Below are 24,194 nucleotides of genomic sequence, written 5' to 3'. Positions count from 1 at the left end.
CAGGCGAACTCACCGTGACATCACCCATTCATTTGTGGACGACGGTTTTCGAGCTTCATGTTTAGGCATTTATTTCGTCACCATCTTGGTTTTTGTCTGTCGGCATTTAGTCCCATCTCTGTCGCCATCTTGGTCCTTTGCGATCAGGCGGCAAACTCCAGTTCGGCTGACTGACGCCGATGCGAAAGAGTCGTAAAAGCATAGACTTCTATACAACCAGAGGAGTCGCCCCCTGGTGGTCAGGAGAGAGAATGCAGCTTTAACACATGAAGCATAGACTTCTATACAACCAGAGGAGTCGCCCCCTGGTGGTCAGGAGAGAGAATGCAGCTTTAACACATGAAGCATAGACTTCTATACAACCAGAGGAGTCGCCCCCTGGTGGTTAGGAGAGAGAATGCAGCTTTAACACATGAAGCATAGACTTCTATACAACCAGAGGAGTCACCCCCTGGTGGTCAGGAGAGAGAATGCAGCTTTAACACATGAAGCATAGACTTCTATACAACCAGAGGAGTCGCCCCCTGGTGGTCAAGAGAGAATGCAGCTTTAACACATGAAGCATAGACTTCTATACAACCAGAGGAGTCGCCCCCTGGTGGTCAGTAGAGATAATACAGCTCTTGGAACGTGTGCAAGGTACCGAGGTTGTCGCCTTGTAGAAACTCTACAGTCGCCCTTCATTTACAGTTCTTACACCTCTTGTGTCCGTCCCGTCACAGCCCCATTGGACCAGCCCTGCTGCCGAGCGCTTTACGACTTTGAACCAGAGAACGAAGGCGAGATGGGCTTCAAGGAGGGCGACGTCATCACCCTGACCAATCAGATCGATGACAACTGGTATGAGGGCATGATCAACGGTCAGTCGGGCTTCTTCCCCATCAACTACGTGGATATCCTGGTGCCGCTCCCTCATTAGGGATCCCGCCAACGACCCCTCGACCGATCCAGACACCCCGGGAAAAAAAAAACAGCCTGTACTTGCTTAAACTACAAAACCACGCCCTCCTTCTTCTTCTGTGCTTCTGTGCAATTCTGCTTTCACAAAACGATGAAACGATGGAGACGGGGGTGGATGAGACGAGGCGGTTGGACGGTGATTAGAGGAGGAGGAGAAGAAGAAAAAAGGGGGCATTGAGGATTTCCCCGTGGAGAGAGGGAACGAGAAGCGAGGGAGGGAGCACCGCAAAGCCCAATGAGGCTCCTGTCGGCTTGAGGCGCGTTGTATATGTACGTGCATGTTTGTGTCTGTAAGTGTCGACCTGTTCTTACTCTAAAGGCCGAGCCGGCGCAGAGCTCTGCTTGTCCGTTAAACTGCCTGACAGCTGTGTTTTGTAATGCTGTCTTCTTCTTCTCTTCTTAAGATCCTCGCTGTATACTTCTGACTTTTCTACCTTGACTTGCCTTCCTGTGCTCTTTCTCCAGCCCTCGATCTCTCAGCGACTGTCACGGTCTTCCCCTCTTTCCTGTCTTTTGTTTCTTCCGTCTCTTCTCGGCGAGCACTGCCTCTCAGCATGGCTGCGCTACAGTATGCAGGCCTCTAACCACCATCCAGAGCTACAGTACGTCACCCGCCGCTTTCGTTTGAGCACACCTGCCGTAACATACTCTGCCTTTCTTTTCTCACAGTCTCAGCTCAGTGGCTGTACGCATGAACCAGCCAAATCCAGACGTTTTGAGTGATATGAGCGCATCTTTGGATTAAAAAACACTATCTGCAATAAGTCAATTTTTACCGGGTGAAGAAGAACATTCGTGGTCGCCAGTTTATCTTATAAACAGGGACATTTTTAAGGGTTTGAGAGTCAGGAATCTTCATTTAACACGTCAATAAACAGGTCAGCTCAAGAGATTAACGGTGTTTTACTGGGAAGCGGCGGTACGCTAACGCCACCAGCACAGCTGTGTCGAACAGAACTTTTCATATGTTGGTGAACAGACAAGAGGGTTAATACGAAAAGATTGGGTGATTGTTTTTTTCTCTGTGTAGTTTTCTGACTTACCCATTCACAGTGTTTTGTGTGTACTGTGTGGAGTAGATGCTTGTCGACTCGTCTTATTTGTGGCTTTTTGCATGCAGGACCGTGTGAACAGTGGTTCTACGTTAAATTCCTGTTTTAATGAAGTCCTCCGCCTTGGATTACATTTGGGAAGACTGATGCTCAGAGTGTCCTACAATACATCGTCATATAATTCCCCCAGTGCCCTTAAAGGGACAGTTCACCCCCCAAAATCAGAACTACAACTTTTTCCTCTCACCTCATGTGTTATTTATCAATCTAGATTGTTTTGCTGTAAGTTGCTGAGTGTTGGAGATACCGGCCGTAGAGATGTCTGATTGATCGATAGCACTGCAGGTAAAAGGGAGCAACATGTATTTTAGGTTTTGGGGGTGACCTTTGGGGGTGACCTGTCCCTTTAAGTCCACTCAACGTTCTGCAACCTTCAGAACGATGAGGTCACTCACATTGAAGCATGACAGAGCCGTCCGCCGTTGTCTATTATGAACGTTGCCGTCACTGCCGCATTGCATTGTCGGACATATATAGTGTCCATTATTACACGCTCCTACAACACTGTAAAATATAACTTATTTTGGATTATTGGAAACTCCGCATTCAATTTAAGGAACCTTAAAAACAACATGATATGACCTTTGTCTACAGTTTAAACAAAGTGCTTTTGGACCTTATAAACACTCAGAAGAGTTCTCATATGTTCTGAACCTTCCAGAACCGTCCACACACACACTGAAGCATCAACACAAGATTTTGAACCCTTCAAATATGCTGATAGTGCATAAAATTTCTGATTTTTTCAGTTGGATCCCATTCTAAACAATTTTATGTTACAAACCACTAAGTATGCGTCACATTCAGTATAAAGTGGGACTTGTTCAGTAGATATACTGCGACTCCACAACAGTTATATGTGTTTGTACATATCGGAAGTGTTCGTGCTAGCTACGAGATAAATATGTGTTTGTACATATCGGAAGTGTTCGTGCTAGCTACGAGACGAGATGGACCGGCAATGGAAATGTTGAAGCAATGTTAAAAGATCCGTTCAAATGTGTTGATCTGTTCTTATGTCTCGTCGGTCGTTGTTCAAACGCAGCGTAGCGCTGAAGAGCGTATGACCGTTGCAATGGGCGTTCGGTGTGGTTCTGGGTTCACAGAGACGGGACGGCTGCTCTGGTGCCAACATATGGAAGTCAATCACCTTCATTCTGGGCCTCATTTACCTCGCTTAACATTTCCTAAATGTAAACTGAAACATAACGGGATATTTGACGTGTATCGTCAAACTAAAAAGGGTTTCTTCCTCCCAGGCATCGTTTAGCACGTTGTCAGACATCAGCAGGAGTCTGTGCCAGATGTGGCTAACCAGCTAGCCGTTCGCTTCACATTCCCGTACTTGCAGCGTTAAGCGGGGTACTTAAAAGTATGCAGTGCCTGAATAGTGAATACCTCATCCTAAATGCAAGAAAAGTTGCGTCTTTTGAATTATTTTAGGAAGCGTTGGTTTAAAGCTCGGCTTACACACAAAACGTTTGTACTTTGCATTATTTTTGTCTTCTACCTTTTCTTTAATAGTCATATTTCACAATGACAGCCACGCTCATGTTTAGTAGGCAACGGCTTTACGGGCGCGAACCGGACCAAACTTCTGTTTTAACCAAAATTAAACGAATCTCACAAATGTGTACTTAAGTGGACGGTTATGACTAAATCTCAAAACCTGTCTTTTTTCCCCCACTTCCCTGATTCATACTCAGGCCGTTGACCCAAAATCTGCCGCTGCATGATGGAAAGTCTGAAAATAGCTCATGAGTAGCTTGTAACTTGTTTCGATCATTTTAAACGTGAAGGTATGAGGTTTCAAAGTATTCTCAGAATTTTTACAGTACCTTTTGGTGTTTAAAAATGTACTTCTCCTTAATTTTTTTGTGTATTCTGAATATTCAACACAGTTTATGATTATAGCCATGAAATGGGTCGCATAGTTGACAATAGTAATAATTTAGCAGGTTTCCAGCAGGGATTTTATTTTTAACTTTTGAACAAAGTGTTTGGTTGGATGATGGGAAGGTTTAAGCTATAAAGGTGTTTTTGACACAACCAGTAATAACAAGCAGAGATTCATTATAATCTATCTTCAGTCAATAACCGTTGAACACCAAGGCAATAAATGACGATCTGACGATAAAATGCAGACGGCAGAGTTGCTCTGAAGGACAACTGTGGATGTAAAGAGCCGTAAAAACTTGGACATCTCTTCTTTTGCCAAAGCACATCGACGCGAGAGCAACATTACAATCGGAAACAAACCAACTTCCAGCAGGTTGTTGTGAAAGCCGTGGCTTTGAGCCAAACTGTGTCTTTTCTTTTTCTGAGACCCTCCTGTGGAAAGTCTGTGAGCTGCATGCAACTGAACCGCTGTTTGGGAGGACTTTCCAAATAAACATGGGGAGATATTTGTCCTGCTAGAGCCTATGTTCACTTTTTTATTTAATATAATCTTTTGACATGCTAATGCTATCTATTCGTATAGCACTCCTCTCCAAATTACAAAGTGCTTTAAGACTTTTTTTAATTTTCTCATTGAGAATCTTCTTTTATTTGTGGTTTCTTTTGTGCTGATTTGCCCTCTATGGCGACGTGTATTCTAACCTCAATGAGGGACTTGTACAGTGTTGCGCTCCACTTGTTCCCCTCCTCCTGTTCACCTGAATGAGAGTCGGACCTCGGCCACGTTACCTGCCTCGGTTTGTGGGATCGGGCAGAGCACCACGAACCAAAACCTGCAGACTGAAAGCTTCAGCTCCGAGAGCAGATCCAGTCCCGTTGGTTCAGCTGAACTTCAGAAGAGTCCCATTATCTTGAGATGAGGTATAATGGCATTTAAAAGTTAAAGGAGTCATTTTACATTAATCTATAAAATAGTAATTCACACACTTATCTATGATTGCCTCCTTGAATCAACCGTTTTGGAAAAACTTTTATTGTTATTCACTGTCTTACTGAAGAAGATTGAAACCACCTTTTGTGTTTATTATGAAGCCAGTTAGCTTAGCATAAGCCAGTTAGTTTAGTTTAATGAATGGTTGAAGTAAGAGTTTAATATTTTGGGAAATATTAACACTTATTTTTTTGGTTGTGATTTAAATGAGAGGATTTGAAACCACAAAGCCATTTAGCTTAGCATAGCGCAACGCTTGAAGAAATGAATTAACTGGTTGATGGAAGAGTTTGACATCTTGGGACATAAATAAATAATATTTCTTTACGACCATTTGAAGATTGAAACCACTCTCATGTCTGAACATCAAATAGGAAGCTGGACTACAACTTTTTTTGTAAGTTCTTATGAGCAATGAGATAGTCGTGCTCTCGGGGCTGCTTTGCTTGCGAGACACAAACAGTCTGCATTATGAGACGTGGCCTCGGTCCGGCCTCTGGTACATTATACTGTATGCCTTGTGGCTGTGTATAAAATAGCCCTCATGCCTATGGAACCTGGTGTCTTGTGGCGAGACGTGTGTATGCGAGAATACACTTTGTTGATATTTATTTACGTACGTATGTATTTATTTATTCCTGCGTCCTATTTATTGATACGGCACCTGTTGCGTATTTGACGATTTGTCGATACATCGGTGCGTGACGTGGACGAGGGGAGGATGGAGGGGTATTTTGGGTGTTGGGGTGCGTGGTCGATGGCAAAATCTAGCTGTGAACTAATTTATTGTTGCTCTCCTCGTATTGGACGATGATATAATCTAAGACCACTGTATGTATAACTGCTTGTCGTGAAGATGATCTACAATGTAATGACAATAAAGAATTAACACTATGAGAAAAAAAAAACACTTCACATGTACTTTCTGTGGGATTACTTTTGTTTTTACATTTTATTTGTGCCGATAAAAAGTGTTTATTTTATTTACCTAAATGTTCTACATCTCAATATATTGTGTTCGTAGCCTATTTCTCATGATTAAAACATCAGAATTCAGTGGTGGGTGTACTTTTCACTACGTTTACTTTTCAAATTAAGATTTTACAAACAGAACATGTCATAAAATATGACCTAGTGTTACAGATTAAATCCCAAAAAAGTGTGTGATGTACTACACAGGCCTAATATATCAAAAATAAATAAAGAAAAATACATTATAACACAATATCCACTCTGCATTATGGGTTGTTGTTTTTAAACGTTAGATACTTTCAGTACATTTCTTGTGGTTTTACTTCTGTGCTTGTTATATATGTTTTTACAGCTAAACTTTTACTTGTATCTTGAAACTGTTGTATTACTACTTCAGTAGCCTCACGTGATGTATTTAATACTTCTTCTATACCTCCTCTACAAGCCGTATACTATCCAGTAAAAACAATGTCCCTCAGTACCTCTAATGGAGATAATGGTAATCATGAAAGAATTATTATACTTTATTTGCATTTGCCCAAAATGCAGCACAAATGTGCCTCAGAAGGCTTTTCAATCGGCCAACAGACGACCTCCTCTTGACTGTGAAATGTTTGTTGTTTTTTTCGTGTGCAATGAGCCAAAATGGCCGCCGCCGGCGCTGTGGAGACGTTTCCCTCCCGCTGCCGTTTGGTTTCCCTCCTTTCGCAAATTTACATATGAGGCGTTCAAGTGATCCTAAAAGAAATCGAACTTTACCCCGCACGAGCAGCAAAATGTGACCTTTTTTGGGAGAAATAAAGTATATGTGTCATTAATGTGGTATAAAAATCCACCCAATGACGCGTGTCGTTTTGTGTGATGTTTTATTGTTGTTTACAGGTGAAAATCCAGCGTCATGGAAGAGTGAAGAGGAGGAATTTGTATTTACGTGAAAGAAATGGTGATGAAAAAAATAAGTGCTAACGTGTTGTGTGACAGCTGCATATGGTATTACTTCCTGTTGAATTCAGCACGATGTATTGTGTGAAATACTAACTCGCTTTATTCATTTGTTTGGGAGGTCAGCGGGATATATGTACATTTTCGAGGACAATTAAAAGCAGCAAACGGCTTGACCCACTTTTCACACACGCCACGGGAACGTTTCATACGCTTGGTCAAGCTCGATCGGAACAACAGAGTAGACCGGAAATACAATAGCTTGCCTTCAAAATAAGACATAAACTAAAACAACTCGATACGCACAACAAAAATATGTAACATATTACAAACATGAAACGCGTATGTAAAGTCTCAGTTACATCGTGGGCGTTATATATATGGTGTGTGTTGGGAATATTCACAGAAAATGCACGAAATTAATTTCCGCCGAGACGATGAGAACTTTATTTTCCAAGTCTCGCCCGGAAGTCGTTACGTTTTCACTCTAGCAAGCTTCACGCAGGTTTCCGCGTGTTGATACTGAAGAGAGAGATAGAGAGGTTCGAAGGAGAAACAAGTTTTTCGCATCTCAGAGACCCAAATTCAGGCCGAAACCAGAGGAAAATGGACATGAAGAAGAGGGTCTCCTTAGAGCTGAGGCACCGGTCGCCGACGGAAGTGAGTAGCCCGCTTTCAGGTTGTTGTTTTATCGGCGTAGCGTTACATCAAACTTGACCTGCGTGGAGAGAGAGAATCGGTGATGGCGAGCACATGGCAGGACGTCTGCAAGCTGCAGGGGGAAAGTGCTCACTCGTAACGTGAACCTTTCAGCGTCCAACGCGAAGCAGCGAGCCGATGTAAAGTTTAGAAACGGTTCTCAACGGCTACCACAAAAAGACCTTTCCGTTACAACCGGAGCGTCCTCTAGTGCGTAGCCGAATACCGCCTCGTTTCCGTGTTTTACGTCCACCTTTTTGTTTAGCTTATTTCATCACAAACTGCTCACAACAATGTAATTATCGTACATGAACGACTCGTGTTGAAACGGAAAGTTGCACGCGCCTCCTGCTCGCGCTCCGAAACACACACGCATATATCCGTGACTCCCGGACCCGGCTAATGTCTGGAGCTGCAGTATTTCTAACTTGTATATCTACGTATATATATTTTCAGCCAAACCGGTAACTCTACACGTTTGAAAACAACGTATTGTATGGTATTCGCGTAGTTTACGAGAACGTAATGTGTAAAAAAGAAAGCTAAATATTCGTACGTTTAAAAAAACGACTCGTCACGATTTCTCTTTAACGTTTAACGCTCGTGCGATGCAGGAAATGCGTCATTGTTTTTTTTTATCTTTCTCGCAGTTAATTTTTTTTTATTAGTTTAAACTACAACCAACATCATATTTTAGCTTTCTGACGTGACTCTTAAGTTGTTAAAAAAAAAAAAAGGATATTTTTTTAAATAATCTTTTTTTTTTAATGCCGTTGTTATCGTCGCCGCTCCGGGGATTAGCCGGAGCCCCAGCGCGCTGTTGAGGGCGCGCAGCCCGCGTGCTAAAGCGGCTACTTCGCCGTTTCGCTTGTTGTGCTAAAGTGGCATCAATTCATAAAAAAACTAAACTACAAAGAACCGAGTTGCTTCCCTTCGCACTCCTGTATGAGCTGCTCTATAATAATACGGCTGATTTGGTGAGGGAAAGTGGCGTCGCGGCGTCACACGTGTCGAGGGTTTATAAACAGTCGCGGCCGGGAAAACTCTTGCGCGCTCTCGCGCTAGTGCGCGTCCTCGTGGGAGGATGAGTGCTGCTGTTGCAGCCTGTAGGTTTGGTCTCATTAGCATATGTATTTGATACCATTATCTAATATGTTATGCACTTCATCATGGAAATTATTCCGGCTGTTGTTTTTACCACTGTTACAGATCATTGCACTATTTTATTAATTTAATATTATCCTTTTTTTTCAGATTTAATATTGCTTTACCGGTGTGTATGAATGCAGCTGAATACTTAATAATCAATTTTAAATAAGTGTGGGACGTTTTAATATCTTAAAATAATCATGAGAAGAATCTTTGTGTATATACGTGTGTGTGTGTGTGTGTGTGTGTGTGTGTGTGTGTGTGTGTGTGTGTGTGTGTAAAAACTTGTACTCTGCAATAAAAATGTTTAAAACTGCCTTCTGCTTCTTCAGGTGCAGGAGCTGGTTCTGGACAACTGTCGCTCCGGCGAAGGAAAGATTGAAGGAATCACAGAAGAGTTCTCCAACCTGGAGCTGCTCAGCCTCATCAACGTCGGCCTGACCAGTGTAGCAGACATCCCCAAGCTGGACAAACTCAAAAAGGTGAGAAATGCAGCGGTCAAAGTCCTGTGAATGTGTTATATTCATGTGTTCATGACGTTCATTTACGCTGAGTTTGAAATAATGAATCTGCCTTTAAAAGAAAGAGGTTCAAAGTATAAGCAGCATACATACAGGCATCTGTATAAATGTTTATTTTTAAAATCAAACGATTGTCTAAGATATTTTGGATTCTTTACCATTTTATTTTAGTGCTCATAATACTAGTTTATACATACCAACATTCTCTCTGTACGTTTCTCCGCTGTGGGACTGATGAAGGATTATCAGATTCTAACAGTTTGACTTTTAAACAAGTAATTAAGATAGAAAACAGAAACTCTTTTGATCCCAATTATTGTTATTAAAAATCACTTTAATGTGTCTGCAGCTGCTAATTTGTTTCCACCAGGAAGTGACATAAACCCTCCTCCTCCTTCTCTTCCTCCTGCAGTTGGAGTTGAGTGACAACAGGATATCGGGCGGTCTGGAGGTTCTGGCCGAGCGGCTGGTGAACCTGACGCACCTCAACCTCAGCGGGAACAAGTTCAAAGACATCAGCACCCTGGAGCCGCTGGTGGGTGGAGTCACGGCGCCAGAATACTGAGAATATGTTGTTTTAATAAACCTCTGTGGGCTTTCCACCGCGGGAAGCAGATTTGATATTCCTTTTGTTCAATTTAAGCCCAAAAGAAACGGGAGTAGAAACACCGGAAAGTAGTGAAAACCTCCACCAGGGTGTGAGGAGTGACGATGAGGAGGCTGTAACCTTCCACACCGATGCATTCTGGGTAATTTCTGTTGCCTGTTCCTCCTGCGTTGGGTTAACGTCGCTTCACCCCCCCCCCCCCCCTCGCCTCAGAAAAAGTTGCCCCAGCTGAAGAGCCTGGACCTGTTTAACTGTGAGGTGACCAACCTGGCCGACTACAGGGAGTCCATCTTCAAGCTCCTCCCACAGCTCACCTACCTGGACGGCTACGACATCGACGACTGCGAGGCGTCCGACTCCGACGGCGAGGGAGATGGCGTGGAGGACGACGACGATGAAGAGGGCCTGGGTAATAAACGACAACTCTTTTCATATTGAATCAAACGTCCTCATGAAGCAAGACGAGAACCTCGCCTGAAATGTCCCTCTGGGTTTTTTTGCGTTGCAGAGGGCGAGTCGGAGGACTTTGAGGAAGAGGAGGAAGAAGACGAGGAGGACGTAGTGGCCGAAGAGGAAGACGATGATGACGACAGTAACGACGAAGAGGTGAGGCCAACGATGAAGGTTTCAGTTTAATTAATGACTCCTTGAATTAAAGGGCCAGCGTCAAGTATTACATTTATTATTGTGTGTATGTATTTATTTATATAGTATGTATCAGTCTTGAGACTGAGAATGTTTTATTTTTTCGTTGTGTAAAATATTTTCATTCGCTTTTTTATTTTTGTCTTTATTTGGACTAAAGTACAACAATACATTTTGAGAAATTACATTTTTACAGGATTAAAATGAACTCGTCGCCCAATGAGGTTTTTACTGTGGAGCCTGAAGGCATCATGACCAACAACAATCTGATTTAAGTTACTTTAAGCTACAGTGTGATTTAAGTTACTTTAAGCTACAGTGTGATTTAAGTTACTTTAAGTTACAGCGTGATTTAAGTTACTTTAAGCTACAGTGTGATTTAAGTTACTTTAAGCTACAGTGTGATTTAAGTTACTTTAAGCTACAGTGTGATTTAAGTTACTTTAAGTTACAGTGTGATTTAAGTTACTTTAAGCTACAGTGTGATTTAAGTTACTTTAAGTTACAGTGTGATTTAAGTTACTTTAAGCTACAGTGTGATTTAAGTTACTTTAAGCTACAGTGTGATTTAAGTTACTTTAAGTTACAGTGTGATTTAAGTTACTTTAAGCTACAGTGTGATTTAAGTTACTTTAAGCTACAGTGTGATTTAAGTTACTTTAAGTTACAGCGTGATTTAAGTTACTTTAAGCTACAGTGTGATTTAAGTTACTTTAAGTTACAGTGTGATTTAAGTTACTTTAAGCTACATTCTGATTTAAGTTACTTGCTCCTGCGTCTTTCTGGTGTGTGTTCATGTTTTGATCCCGTTGAGCTGCGTGAATGTTCACTTCCTCTCCCGCAGGAGGGCGAGGTGAACGGAGACGTGGACAGCGAGGACGACGACGAGGAAGACGATGATGACGACGGTCAGTAACAGAGTGGCTCCTCCTCCTTTTTAAAATAATTACTGTTTGAGAGGAACTTGTCTCTTTTTAAATGAATCACAATCTCACGCTGATGTCCTGCAGACGAGGACTCGTCTCCGGCTAAAGGAGAGAAGAGGAAGAGGGAGCCTGAAAACGAAGACGAGGACGACGATGAAGATGATGATTAAGGACCCACAAACCCCATCATCACCCACTCTGACCTCTCGTCCATTGACCCCACCCCCATCTCCCCCAACCAGTGCTCGCCCTCCTCCCCTCCCACTCGACTCCCGGGCTGCGTTCCATTTGTGAATCCGGTCTCCTCCCACCGAGCCCTCGGCTCCTCCCCCAGACCTAAAAAACACAATCTGTTTTCTTTCTTTAATAGAAATCATGTCCTCAACACCTCAGGACACAATCCCCCTCAGAAAAGCTCCTGGCTGCTTTCTTGGGCGTTTTTTGTGACTCAAACTCTCCTTTCGTCCGGATTTCCGACGGTTGTCGTCTATAAAAATGTTTTTTCTCGGAGCAGGAAGTGATGGGATGTTTTTGTTTTCAGCACACGGGGAAAGAAACAACTAAAGAGAATCAACAAATTCACATTTTAGGAGCAGGAACCGGCGAGTTTTTTTGTGTTTTTTTTTTTGTTTGCAGAATTTCTGTATTGTTGAATTTATCAGCAGAATAATTTCCCAAGAATATTAACCGGTTTTTATATAATTTTTGATGAACTGATTGCGATTAAAATGTAATTTTCACAAACGCCTCTTAAACTCTTAATGTTTAAACTTATTGATTTTGTAGATTCTGACTTCGGGCCTGGGGGAGAAAGAATTCCTACTCAAACGGGTAACAAGTGAACGCATCTCCGGTCACCAGAAGCTTTAAAAAAAAAAGTCACCTTGAGTTATATCTGCAATATTCAATATATTTTCGTGACAATGGAATGAATATTTTTGTAAACAACGGAGCGTTAAAAAAAAAATAAACGACAAGTTTTGAGTCTGTGGAAGGAGCCGGAACACAAGAGGCTCATGGGAGGAAACGGCAATTACTTTGGAAACTCAAATGCCAAAAACCAAACTCCTCCCCCTTTTTTTTTACAATTTTTTTTCTTCAAACCACCTTTCCTCTGACATCACAGCTCTGGGGCGAACCAGCGTCTGTGACATCACGACGGCCTCTGTGATGTCATCAACGGACAGTCCATCGTGGTCAGAAAGGACCCCCCCCCCCCCACTTCAGGGCCGAGCGCGCTCAGGGCAAACTGTGTTCTCTCTCTTTTGCCAACGGAGCTTTTTAAAAGAAATATTTTTTCAGAGAAATTGTTTTTTTTTTGTTTAATTTTGTATGGTTGTCCGGGGAATCTCTTCATCTCTCTCTCTCTCTCTTTCGCTTCAACTCCCTCTCTCTCTCTCTCTCTCTCTCTTTCTCTCTCTCTCTCTCTTTTTCTGCTCAGAGATCCAGTCGATCCTCCACACTCACACCAACTAGTTTGACGTTGTTTTCTTTTCTTTCTTTTCTTTTTTACTTTCTGTAAGTTAAAGGAAAAACAAACAAAAAAACACACACACAAAAAGGACTTTGTAAATAAAATCTTAACATTTTGCTCCCGTTGTCTCTCCTCTCTGTCTGATTGTGTTACTGCTGACCTTGAAGTCTGCAGCGGATTCAACGTCCACACATCTGTCAAACAACAAGCTGCAGTAAAGAGATGGGATCTGTATTTACGTCTAGAGTTTGTCATTTCTTGGGAAAAGATTACAAACTTGTAGAAGATAATATGCATTAATTTAAAGAAACATGCAACTTCCGCATCAGAAAATAAAGGGCGAAGAGGCTGAAGCCTCCATAGGTTTTTAAAAGAAGGATATGAGGTCTCTTAGCCGTAATCTACATAAATCTGTTCATAGCAGAAGCTTTTTCAAGGACATTTTAGTGACTAATAGTTTAAGAAACAAAAGATTTAGAGAGCTGTTGTCGGTCCAACCCTCCAGACGAGCGAGATCGCCGACTAAGAGTCAAGTTTTCTACAGAAAAACCATGTTAACTAAACTTTAGGACGAAGTGTTGCAGTGGCGGAGTTTGTCCACCAGAGGGCGACAGGCAATAACCGACAAATACAAGGAACAGGACGTAGGAAATGTTCATATACACACAAATAAAATGATCAAGCTCTTTATAAATGAAATATGTATGAGCCTACTACACTTTTAAACTACTACAAAGAAAATAAACCAAATGAATCATGAAGAGGATTACGAGGACAGGGAATATTCAGAATAAAATAAATCTGATCGCATGTGACCAGATGACGTTTATACTTTCAATTTAGTCAAAAAGATGTATGCGCTGTTCTGCACTTGAGTTTGAGAAGCAATTATATATTAGTTCTAATTTAAGAGAGATCCTACTTTAGTTCTGAACCTTATTTTGTAATAATAATCTTACACTCGGATAGAAAGCAAATCCTGATATTTTCCCAAAAAACAGGGTTTCAATGCAATGGGAAGGAATGCGGCACAGGTGTAAACAATGAAGGCAGCACAGGTGAAGGGAATTCACAACCAGGGACAACGACGGGGCCAGGAAGTGCAGGAACACAGAGGACTTACCTGAGACTAAAGGCCGAGGCGTTACAGCCAAATGGGTGAGTTTTATCATTAAGTGTGGCTTCAACCGCATGGGGTCATAGACCCCATGCTGCAAGCCAACTTTATGTTCTCCTGCGGGCTTATTATTGCTTATTATTATCAAAAGTTTGGACCGCTACTCCTCCCACAGCGTTGCCAGCACATGCGTCAAAATACATCAAAACGTGCGGCTTGCACGGGAATCGTGAGCTATGACTTTTCTAAGAGATTCGCCCGGCCGTTTTCCCGAAAATCGCAAAACCGCGAGAAATTTTTCCATTGACTTTGAATGGGGTTTCGCCACAAAAAAAGCAAAAAAACACTCATCTTTGTGCCCATAGTGACTCGCCATAATAGGAGGTAGAGAAATAAATTAAAGTTTAAAACGTCGACAAAAGGCTTGAGTTCATTTGCCTAATTGGACATTTTTTGATAGCTAGTACAGTGTTCATGTAATTGTTTTAGTTTTAGTTATGTTTTTTTCCCGCCTTTTCTCTCTTTTACATGAGTGTGTATTGCGCAGCTCAGAGTGTGTGATGTCATACTGAGAGGGCAGAGCGACGTCAGTTCTTGTGGGAATTTTTTTTTTAAATTTGCCGTAAACTCCGTACCGTGTACTCTTTGGGCATAATTTATAGCTCAAAACGTTGGAAATCTTGTCTTCTGTCATAAACTGCGGTCGATAGGAATCCAACAGATTCAGATGTCTTGAAATCGGACTGAATGTGAGAGCAAGTCCACCTCGCTCTTCCATCCACCGCCATGTTAAATCTCCCTCCAAAACCACTTCTCCCCTGAAGCTCGTACCTGATTTGTAAATCGCCCGTACAGACACATGTTTTATCGTACAGACTCACCAGTCACAGTATCTGTTTATCAGGTCTTCCTAACGCTCAATATGCGATATCGAAGCAATAGTGGCTTTTAAAGTACCATTTTTTTTAAAATAGTTTGAAAGGAGTTCCACAGCATTTAGGTCTATTAAGCTCAGCGTAAGGAAGTCCCTTTGAAGTCATCACTATGGCAACCTTTGATCTAACGACCCACAGGTGTTCTCGTTAGGGCAGTTTAACAGACACTTACACACGCACACACAACACAGATGACTTCTGTCTCTCTGTCTGTTTGTCTCACACACACAGACACACATACACACAAACAAACAAACAAACAAACAAACAAACAAACACATACACACACACAAACAGACACACACACACACAAACTCACACACAAAGACGTTTACGTGTGTTTTATATTGTGTAGTTGTCAACACTGTGATCATTAATAAGGTCATATGATATTTCATATACGTTTGTGTGTGTTCAGGACGTTCAGTAGTTTATTTCCTTAAGTCCACAGTCCAGTCTGCCTCTAATCAGTCTGCTGGCGCTCACTTGGTCACCATGACGACGGCACCACACAGGTGCTTCATATCAGCCAATCAGTTTAACACACAAACCAACTCAAGTGCTTTGGAGGAGAGACGGGCGTCAGAAACAAAAGCTATATATTGCGACGTCTTACGGCAGTAGTAGCCACACTTTCAAAATTTCTTGCGAAATTTTCTAGTTTACTCTGGGATCACAAGGCCCCGTTTACACGAGGGGAGAACACATATATATTCATGCGGTTTGGCTTTTCATTGACACGAAAACAGAGATTTTATCACGGAAAACGATCATTTCTAAGAACTCCGGCCAAAGCGGAGCTCTATGAAAACTCTGTTTGCGTGTTTGGTGGCGTGTTCATGCGGGTTCATGTCAACAGAAACCTTTTGGAAAACGATCATGTGTGTACGACGTTATTTTTGAAAACGGAGGGGCAGAAATATTTGTTTCCATAAATACTCGACCACGTGTGAATGTGGCCTGAGATAATAGCTCAGGAGTGACCGCCGTGTTAGATGCAGAAACCCATTTTTACATTGATCGAAAAATATTGAAAAAATGAGGGAATTAAGGTCCAATTTGACCCTTTGGGCCTGTTTTGGCCTCAACTTGCTGCTTGGCCCTAAATGTTAGGTAGTTCATACTCAGAAGGCCCTATTTGAATGTGAATAGGACCCACATCTCTACCTTGATTTTAAAGTATAAAAATCTCACGAAAAAATTGGCGGGAAATATTAAAAATGTCATTTGGGACAAGTTCTGCCAGCAGGGTTGGTTAGTTAGAGTTCTGGCATTTGAGCGAGGAAGCTGAAAATCTGACTACAGAACCTTCTCAAATTCTTGGTCACTGGTATGAAAATGGAAATGATTGTGCATTCTTTTTAATTATCAGACAGTAATGATCTGTCTGTGTTTTCTCATGTATGTGCCCACATACTGTATTTATGGTTTACGGTAGAAATGACAATTTCTACCATTTTGGTGAGGACAATTGGACAAAATGGTCGGCCGTATTAATTTAGTGTAATCGGCCGTTTTCGATTATAAAGGTACTGACTTTCCTCACACAAATTTACAGAGCTGAGATTGCCCTTTTTTAGAGTTCCCTTAAATATTCAAAAATCAGACTAAGTAAACTGACAGGGAGAAAAGAAAACAGAAGTTAAAATGGCTTATCTTCCTGTGTTCCCAGCAGAGTGACCTCTTTTCCTGGAGGATTTTTTTTATCCATCCAGTTTGCTTGAAACTCTGCGTACATGGTGGTCTGTTCCCATGTATGTCTCCTCGGAAGTTTCAGTCTCCTCGCCGAGAGCACACTGGACATATGGTTTTGGTGAAAGTGAACATTTCTGCTATTTTGGTTGGGACAATTGGACAAAATAGTCGACCGTATTAATGAAGTTGAAATGGACTGAAACAGTTTACTTTCTTCCTCATATGGTCTGCAATGAACTGCTTATCTCTTATCTCCTCTTCCTCTGCAGCTCCACAAGGGGGCACAACAGCCTTTCAGACACTTAGTGTCAACCAAGTACTGAAAACTTTATCACAGGATGTAACAAAACCTGAGTGTGTATATTTAATTGTAGGATTGTGTGTGTTCATTGGATTATTGATTACAAGAGACATTTAAAAACCTATGAAACTTTTCCTTGAAAGAGGTTCGTGCACACAGAATGCTGACGCAGTGAAATGTGCTGTTGTCCCACGTTTATGTTGAAAAGAAACTTGGGCAAGATTTCAACACTCATATTGCTCGACCTGAACAAATGAAACAAGACGCTGGAACTTGAATGCTGAAGCGTTTATTGTTGCAGTAAAGTTAAGAGCTTGTGTTTGCAGGTTGTCATGAAGCAGACTGGTCCACCTGCAGCTCAGCTGATCAGCTGTCCATGTCCACACTGATGGACAGCCTGAAAGCAAACATCAGCTGCTGATGATCACTTTCTCTTCACGCACACAAAGTCATTCTTCCAATGGCAGCCGAAATCGTTCCACTTTCCCCACTCTGGAAACAGGAAAAGGTTGATTATATGTTTACATTTCCTGCTGTGAGCAGACAGATAATGAACTTCATGAAGGAACATTTTAGTCCTAAAGTGATGAAAGTCTCATGAATCTACAGGCTGGTGAAACTTGTTTGTATGTGAACTTTGTATAAAAAAGATATTTTTATATAATCTATGTTCCCTTACGCTTAAAATTTGCCTGGATGCAGGTATGGAGTTGTTTCACATTGTTTGGTTCACCGGTATGCCAGTTAGTGTACTTGAGTTCACTTCCATCCGGGTACTTGAACACATCCTGAAGAACACAAAGGTGAGGATCAGTGATGACATGTGACACATTCTGCTGCATGTATCGTCCACCAGGGTCAATGACACGTCAATGCTTACCCCGGATTTTTTGCCTTCAATCCAAAAAGATACAGGCTTAAAAGGATTGCGATAATAAAAACTCATACACATCACTTGATGGTTCTCATCTTCATTGAGTACTGACATCAGGTCACTGTCCATACGGTTGCAGCGCTCCTGAAATCAGAAATGTGAGAGAATATTAGTCTTCACCAGAACATATAAGACATGACAAGGATGAATTCATATTTTTTCTCCCGTGTGTGTGTGTCTGTGTGTGTATTTTATCACCTTTGCGTCCTTGTTAGTTGTTAGAAACCTGAAGTATTTCATACAGCGAGAGCCTCCAAAGCGGATCCATCCAGGTTCGTCACATGGTGAATCTTTCAACTTTGTGCATATCTCCTGAGGATTAACTGTAGGAACACAAGAGCATTCATGAACAAGTTTATTTAGTTTTAGTTGAGTAGTATTTAGCTGGTAGTTGTGCACTTACCGGCGCTTAGTGCTGTCACAGTGCTGATGATGCCCACCAACAGCAGGACAGCAGTGAACACAGCTGGATGCATGACTCAGACCTCAATAACTCTTAATGCTCCTCAGCTGGAATACGACCTGGACATGTGACAGTTTGAATGTAGAAGAACAGAAATGCTTCATGTGGTTAAGATAACATTATCTCATCTCTCCAAGAACAAAAACGGTAATCTTCTCTCTCAGAACTCAGAGTTGCTGGTTGACCGATGCCTCTATCTGTTACTAATGAAAGAGACAAACTGAGTGATGGAGGCAGCGTCAGACCAGCAACTCCTGTGTTCTGTAAAGTTTACTCACCACAGATGTGTTCTGGCTTCTCGTTGCTCGTCTGACTGTCAGGTGGATCTTCTTCTCTCTCTTATACTCAACTCTCATGCCCTGTGGACAATGTCAATGTTCTCCCAACGTCCCCAAATGGATCATTTCCATGTGATTATCAGAATAAACAGTCACAAAGCGTTCCCATGTCTCTGAGAGACAGACTCTTGTTTCAGGACTGAGAACAAAATTCATCAGAAACTCTCTTCAGCCGAGTTGAGCTTCTGTTGTTTCCCCAGAGACTGATGTCAAAATATCCAAACTGTCACTTTCAGTGTGTTTTCAGCAACAACATTCTCTGAATACTCTGGTCACATAAAATACAGAAGTACTGTAAATGTATTTCTTTATGTCAGAGCTAATTCAGCCTAAACCCAGTTGGGTCCAGTTTGGGTCTTTTCCAGCTCTCTGACCCAGAAGTGACCCTTTCTTGTTTGAATACCGTCCCTAACAGAGTCTTTCTCCCTCTGTTGACACGATGAAGTCTGTATTGAGTTCACTTCAGGTGAGTGACATCACCTCTGGCCTGGAAAATGTTTAAAGAACATTTGAATTCACTCCCTTAATATATTAAGACTTTCAGAGCTAGAAGCAGTTCATGACGATGAGAAGCAGGAAAGACAGTTTAGCAACACTCAATATTTAAAGTTGAAGGGTGTGGATGGCAAATATCCTTCAACAGACTGAAGGTCTAAATGAACTTTTGAATGCTGCGTTGGTTCATGTTCTCTCAGGGTCGACTGGAGCAGTGTTCGCGTTCATGGGTCTGGTGGACCCGCTGCATTTGGGGGTTTTTAATCCAAGAAAATTGATACCAGTAACAATTTTTTCAGATTCATGGCCCTTTGGCTCATTATTTGTGAATACGATGTATCAGAACACGTTTTCAATGACCACACACTGTACAACCCACTACGCAATGAATATAGCTTTGCCTGTGTGGTTACTTATCACAAGTGATCAAGATGGCCAAAAGACTCCAGCCGGTTCCAAGACCAACTGGGAAAGTTTGTGTATTCGATGTGCCAAATAAAGGAAATAATGTGGTACTCATGAGCTCACTACACAGGGATGGGACAACCTGTGGCCAGGAGCGTTATTCATGTCTTAATAAATATCTTAAATTTCATGAAAATGCGTATCAGGACGGGGCAGCAATCTGACAGATGCTTGCAAAGTGGATCTTCTCCATGTTTCAAGGGGTTTTTTGCTAAAGAATTTCATAACATGTAAATCAGTGAGCTTTGAGGTGCATGTAGGCTTGCTGTATAAATGTGCAATACAAAAAAGCTTGCCTTGCCTAATCTTACACTCTGAGAGAAAGCAAATGCGCATATTTTCAAAAAAAACATCCTTTTCCTTTTAGAGGTGAACTACAATAATATAATCCACGTGAAGCATTTCTGTTCTTCTACATTCAAACTGTACTATCCTACTGACTCAAACAATTTTAGAGGACAACACGAGGACTGCGTCGGCAAAAATTAGGAGTAAGGCAGTATCCTTATGATTGAAAAACGGCCATTCATACTAAATTATTACAGCCGACTATTTTGTAAAATTCTTCTAACCACAATGGCAGAAATTTTCATTTGTACCCAAACCATATCTACAGTATGCTCTAAGCTAGGAGACTGAAACTTACAAGGGGACATAGATGGGAACAGACCACCATGTACGCAGAGTTTCAAGCAAATAGGATGGATTAAAAAAAATCCTCTAGGAAAAGGAGTCACTCTGCTGGGAACACAGGAAAATAAGCCATTTTAAGCATTTCAAATATTTAAGGCACATTTTAACTTCGTGTGTGTGTGTGTGTGTATGTATATATATATATATATATATATATATATATATATATATATATATATATATATATATATATATTAATGGCTTGGCAAAGTGAAATAAATCTAACTGAGGATGGCCTTCATCTTCAGACACATCTTCCTCTATTCCACCTGCGTGATCAAGGGTGTGCTGAAGAGCCTCCATGGCCGCCATCCTTTTGTTCCTGTTGCTCTCGTTGTCCTCAGGAAGATGCTGAGTTGCATGTATCTGCAGTGTAATGCTGGGAGAACTCCTCAGCAACCCCCTTTGCATGTTTCACCTCCCCTGCTAAATGTGGGCGGAGTTTCTCCCCCCCAGGGCAAAAAAAAGAAGATTCCCGCCAAAAATGTATCTGTTTTTCTCGCACAGGTGCAGTCGTTAGGGGTGTGTGTGTGTGTGTGTGTGTGTGTGTGTGTGTGTGTGTGTGTGAAATGTGGAGAAACATGGTGACGGAGTAAGAAAGACTGTCCCACACTGTCAAAGAAAGAAAAGGTCTCAACTTATAGCCTCAACTTTCACCTAGATTTTAAAACTTCGAAACAGGTCGTTTTTAACCCGCAACCGGTTGAGTCTTGTTTTTCCCCTTTGGGTCACTAGTCCTAACAGAGACTTAGTAAAATACAGAGTAGTATTCAAAGTCTGTCTGGAAGTCTGTTGTGCCCCCTAGTGGCCGAACTGAGAACTCACGCTGAGGACAGGTGGGACGTTTAGCTCTTGCATAGAAACATACAACATATATACACATCATTTAATTGTAGGATTGTGTGTGTTCATTGGATTATTGATTACAAGAGACATTTAGAAACCTATGAAACTTTTCCTTGAAAGAGGTTCGTGCACACAGAATGCTGACGCAGTGAAATGTGCTGTTGTCCCACGTTTATGTTGGAAAGAAACTTGGGCAAGATTTCAACACTCATATTGCTCGACCTGAACAAATGAAACAAGACGCTGGAACTTGAATGCTGAAGCGTTTATTGTTGCAGTAAAGTTAAGAGCTTGTGTTTGCAGGTTGTCATGAAGCAGACTGGTCCAGCTGCAGCTCAGCTGATCAGCTGTCCATGTCCACACTGATGGACAGCCTGAAAGCAAACATCAGCTGCTGATGATCACTCTCTCTTCACGCACACAAAGTCTCTCCTCAGGGAGCAGCCGGCATCGTTCCACTTTCCCCACTCTGGAAACAGGAAAAGGTTGATTATATATTTACATTTCCTGCTGTGAGCAGACAGATAATGAACTTCATGAAGGAACATTTTAGTCCTAAAGTGATGAAAGTCTCATGAATCTACAGGCTGGTGAAACTTGTTTGTATGAGAACTTTATATAAAAAAAGTGACAGTTTTTCATATTCAAAAGATATTTTTATATAATCTATGTTCCCTTACTCCTAAAATTTGCCTCGATGCAGGTATGGAGTTGTTTCACATTGTTTGGTTCACCGGTATGCCAGTTAGTGTACTCGAGTTCACTTCCATCCGGGTACTTGAACACATCCTGAAGAACACAAAGGTGAGGATCAGTGATGACATGTGACACATTCTGCTGCATGTATCGTCCACCAGGGTCAATGACACGTCAATGCTTACCCTGGATTTTTTGCCTTCAATCCAAAAAGATGCAGGCTTAAAAGGATTGCGATAATAATAACTCATACACATCACTTGATGGTTCTCATCTTCATTGAGTACTGACATCAGGTCACTGTCCATACAGTTGCAGCGCTCCTGAAATCAGAAATGTGAGAGAATATTAGTCTTCACCAGAACATATAAGACATGACAAGGATGAATTCATATTTTTTCTCCCGTGTGTGTGTGTCTGTGTGTGTATTTTATCACCTTTGCGTCCTTGTTAGTTGTTAGAAACCTGAAGTATTTCATACAGCGAGAGCCTCCAAAGCGGATCCATCCAGGTTCGTCACATGCTGAATCTTTCAACTTTGTGCATATCGCCTGAGGATTAACTGTAGGAACACAAGAGCATTCATGAACAAGTTTATTTAGTTTTAGTTGAGTAGTATTTAGCTGGTAGTCGTGTACTTACCGGCGCTTACTTCTGTCACAGTGCTGATGATGCCCACCAACAGCAGGACAGCAGTGAACACAGCTGGACGCATGACTCAGACCTCAATAACTCTTAATGCTCCTCAGCTGGAATACGACCTGGACATGTGACAGTTTGAATGTAGAAGAACAGAAATGCTTCATGTGGTTAAGATAACATTATCTCATCTCTCCAAGAACAAAAACAGTAATCTTCTCTCTCAGAACTCAGAGTTGCTGGTTGACCGATGCCTCTATCTGTTACTAATGAAAGAGACAAACTGAGTGATGGAGGCAGCGTCAGACCAGCAACTCCTGTGTTCTGTAAAGTTTACTCACCACAGATGTGTTCTGGCTTCTCGTTGCTCGTCTGACTGTCAGGTGGATCTTCTTCTCTCTCTTATACTCAACTCTCATGCCCTGTGGACAATGTCAATGTTCTCCCAACGTCCCCAAATGGATCATTTCCATGTGATTATCAGAATAAACAGTCACAAAGCGTTCCCATGTCTCTGAGAGACAGACTCTTGTTTCAGGACTGAGAACAAAATTCATCAGAAACTCTCTTCAGCTGAGTTGAGCTTCTGTTGTTTCCCCAGAGACTGATGTCAAAATATCCAAACTGTCCCTTTCAGTGTGTTTTCAGCAACAACATTCTCTGAATACTCTGGTCACATAAAATACAGAAGTACTGTAAATGTATTTCTTTATGTCAGAGCTAATTCAGCCTAAACCCAGTTGGGTCCAGTTTGGGTCTTTTCCAGCTCTCTGACCCAGAAGTGACCCTTTCTTGTTTGAATACCGTCCCTAACAGAGTCTTTCTCCCTCTGTTGACACGATGAAGTCTGTATTGAGTTCACTTCAGGTGAGTGACATCACCTCTGGCCTGGAAAATGTTTAAAGAACATTTGAATTCACTCCCTTAATATATTAAGACTTTCAGAGCTAGAAGCAGTTCATGACGATGAGAAGCAGGAAAGACAGTTTAGCAACACTCAATATTTAAAGTTGAAGGGTGTGGATGGCAAATATCCTTCAACAGACTGAAGGTCTAAATGAACTTTTGAATGCTGCGTTGGTTCATGTTCTCTCAGGGTCGACTGGAGCAGTGTTCGCGTTCATGGGTCTGGTGGACCCGCTGCATTTGGGGGTTTTTAATCCAAGAAAATTGATACCAGTAACAATTTTTTCAGATTCATGGCCCTTTGGCTCATTATTTGTGAATACGATGTATCAGAACACGTTTTCAATGACCACACACTGTACAACCCACTACGCAATGAATATAGCTTTGCCTGTGTGGTTACTTATCACAAGTGATCAAGATGGCCAAAAGACTCCAGCCGGTTCCAAGACCAACTGGGAAAGTTTGTGTATTCGATGTGCCAAATAAAGGAAATAATGTGGTACTCATGAGCTCACTACACAGGGATGGGACAACCTGTGGCCAGGAGCGTTATTCATGTCTTAATAAATATCTTAAATTTTATGAAAATGCGTATCAGGACGGGGCAGCAATCTGACAGATGCTTGCAAAGTGGATCTTCTCCATGTTTCAAGGGGTTTTTTGCTAAATAATTCCATAACATGTAAATCGGTGAGCTTTGAGGTGCATGTAGGCTTGCTGTATAAATGTGCAATACAAAAAAGCTTGCCTTGCCTAATCTTACACTCTGAG

The 24,194-nt window shown here is 41.7% G+C and overlaps 4 protein-coding genes across 4 annotated transcripts in view; 2 read left to right on the top strand and 2 right to left on the bottom strand.

The window, feature by feature from the left end:
- LOC137792006 (endophilin-A1-like) overlaps positions 1 to 5,870 on the top strand; it is a 59,266-nt gene extending 53,396 nt beyond the window's left edge. Inside the window, exon 11 of the mRNA XM_068587337.1 lies at positions 723 to 5,870. Coding sequence (XP_068443438.1) covers positions 723 to 919 — 197 coding nt within the window. The 3' untranslated portion in view covers positions 920 to 5,870. The remainder of the gene's footprint in view (positions 1 to 722) is intronic.
- A 1,486-nt stretch (positions 5,871 to 7,356) lies between these two features.
- Positions 7,357 to 13,014, top strand: LOC137792338 (acidic leucine-rich nuclear phosphoprotein 32 family member B-like). Its single transcript, XM_068587976.1, has 7 exons — positions 7,357 to 7,536; positions 9,057 to 9,206; positions 9,658 to 9,780; positions 10,066 to 10,261; positions 10,361 to 10,458; positions 11,342 to 11,405; positions 11,508 to 13,014. The coding sequence occupies exons 1-7, from the start codon at positions 7,483 to 7,485 to the stop codon at positions 11,591 to 11,593; spliced, it is 771 nt and encodes a 256-aa protein (XP_068444077.1). The 5' UTR covers positions 7,357 to 7,482; the 3' UTR covers positions 11,594 to 13,014.
- A 4,204-nt stretch (positions 13,015 to 17,218) lies between these two features.
- LOC137791984 (C-type isolectin Sp-CL4-like) lies at positions 17,219 to 18,838 on the bottom strand. The gene is made up of 6 exons (XM_068587282.1): positions 18,621 to 18,838; positions 18,283 to 18,401; positions 18,078 to 18,202; positions 17,826 to 17,963; positions 17,625 to 17,733; positions 17,219 to 17,437 (listed from the first exon to the last, which is right to left on the bottom strand). Exons 2-6 carry the CDS (start codon positions 18,353 to 18,355, stop codon positions 17,370 to 17,372), a joined length of 513 nt encoding a protein of 170 aa, XP_068443383.1. The 5' UTR covers positions 18,356 to 18,401; positions 18,621 to 18,838; the 3' UTR covers positions 17,219 to 17,369.
- Positions 18,839 to 21,429: 2,591 nt separating this feature from the next.
- Positions 21,430 to 22,946, bottom strand: LOC137791983 (C-type isolectin Sp-CL4-like). Its single transcript, XM_068587281.1, has 6 exons — positions 22,856 to 22,946; positions 22,518 to 22,636; positions 22,313 to 22,437; positions 22,061 to 22,198; positions 21,860 to 21,968; positions 21,430 to 21,648 (listed from the first exon to the last, which is right to left on the bottom strand). Exons 2-6 carry the CDS (start codon positions 22,588 to 22,590, stop codon positions 21,581 to 21,583), a joined length of 513 nt encoding a protein of 170 aa, XP_068443382.1. The 5' UTR covers positions 22,591 to 22,636; positions 22,856 to 22,946; the 3' UTR covers positions 21,430 to 21,580.
- Between the last annotated feature and the right edge of the window lie 1,248 nt (positions 22,947 to 24,194).

Source organism: Clinocottus analis, unplaced genomic scaffold, assembly GCF_023055335.1.
Source record: "Clinocottus analis isolate CAN_PGR_092001 unplaced genomic scaffold, fCliAna1.0.p SCAF_21, whole genome shotgun sequence".
Classification (NCBI taxonomy): domain Eukaryota; kingdom Metazoa; phylum Chordata; class Actinopteri; order Perciformes; family Cottidae; genus Clinocottus; species Clinocottus analis.
The sequence above is the reverse complement of the archived record's forward strand: the minus strand, read 5'-3'. Positions and strand labels throughout refer to the sequence as shown.

Bases quoted from the DNA above. Each gene is read 5' to 3' on its own strand.
- LOC137792338 (XM_068587976.1), top strand. From the start codon at position 7,483: ATGGACATGAAGAAGAGGGTCTCCTTAGAGCTGAGGCACCGGTCGCCG. The intron at 10,262-10,360 runs GTAATAAACGAC...TTTGCGTTGCAG, and splicing joins CGACGATGAAGAGGGCCTGG to AGGGCGAGTCGGAGGACTTT. The intron at 10,459-11,341 runs GTGAGGCCAACG...CCTCTCCCGCAG, and splicing joins ACGACAGTAACGACGAAGAG to GAGGGCGAGGTGAACGGAGA.
- LOC137791983 (XM_068587281.1), bottom strand. From the start codon at position 22,590: ATGCGTCCAGCTGTGTTCACTGCTGTCCTGCTGTTGGTGGGCATCATC. The intron at 22,438-22,517 runs GTAAGTACACGA...GTGTTCCTACAG, and splicing joins TGTGACAGAAGTAAGCGCCG to TTAATCCTCAGGCGATATGC. The intron at 21,969-22,060 runs GTAAGCATTGAC...TGTGTTCTTCAG, and splicing joins TTGAAGGCAAAAAATCCAGG to GATGTGTTCAAGTACCCGGA.
- LOC137791984 (XM_068587282.1), bottom strand. From the start codon at position 18,355: ATGCATCCAGCTGTGTTCACTGCTGTCCTGCTGTTGGTGGGCATCATC. The intron at 18,203-18,282 runs GTAAGTGCACAA...GTGTTCCTACAG, and splicing joins TGTGACAGCACTAAGCGCCG to TTAATCCTCAGGAGATATGC. The intron at 17,734-17,825 runs GTAAGCATTGAC...TGTGTTCTTCAG, and splicing joins TTGAAGGCAAAAAATCCGGG to GATGTGTTCAAGTACCCGGA.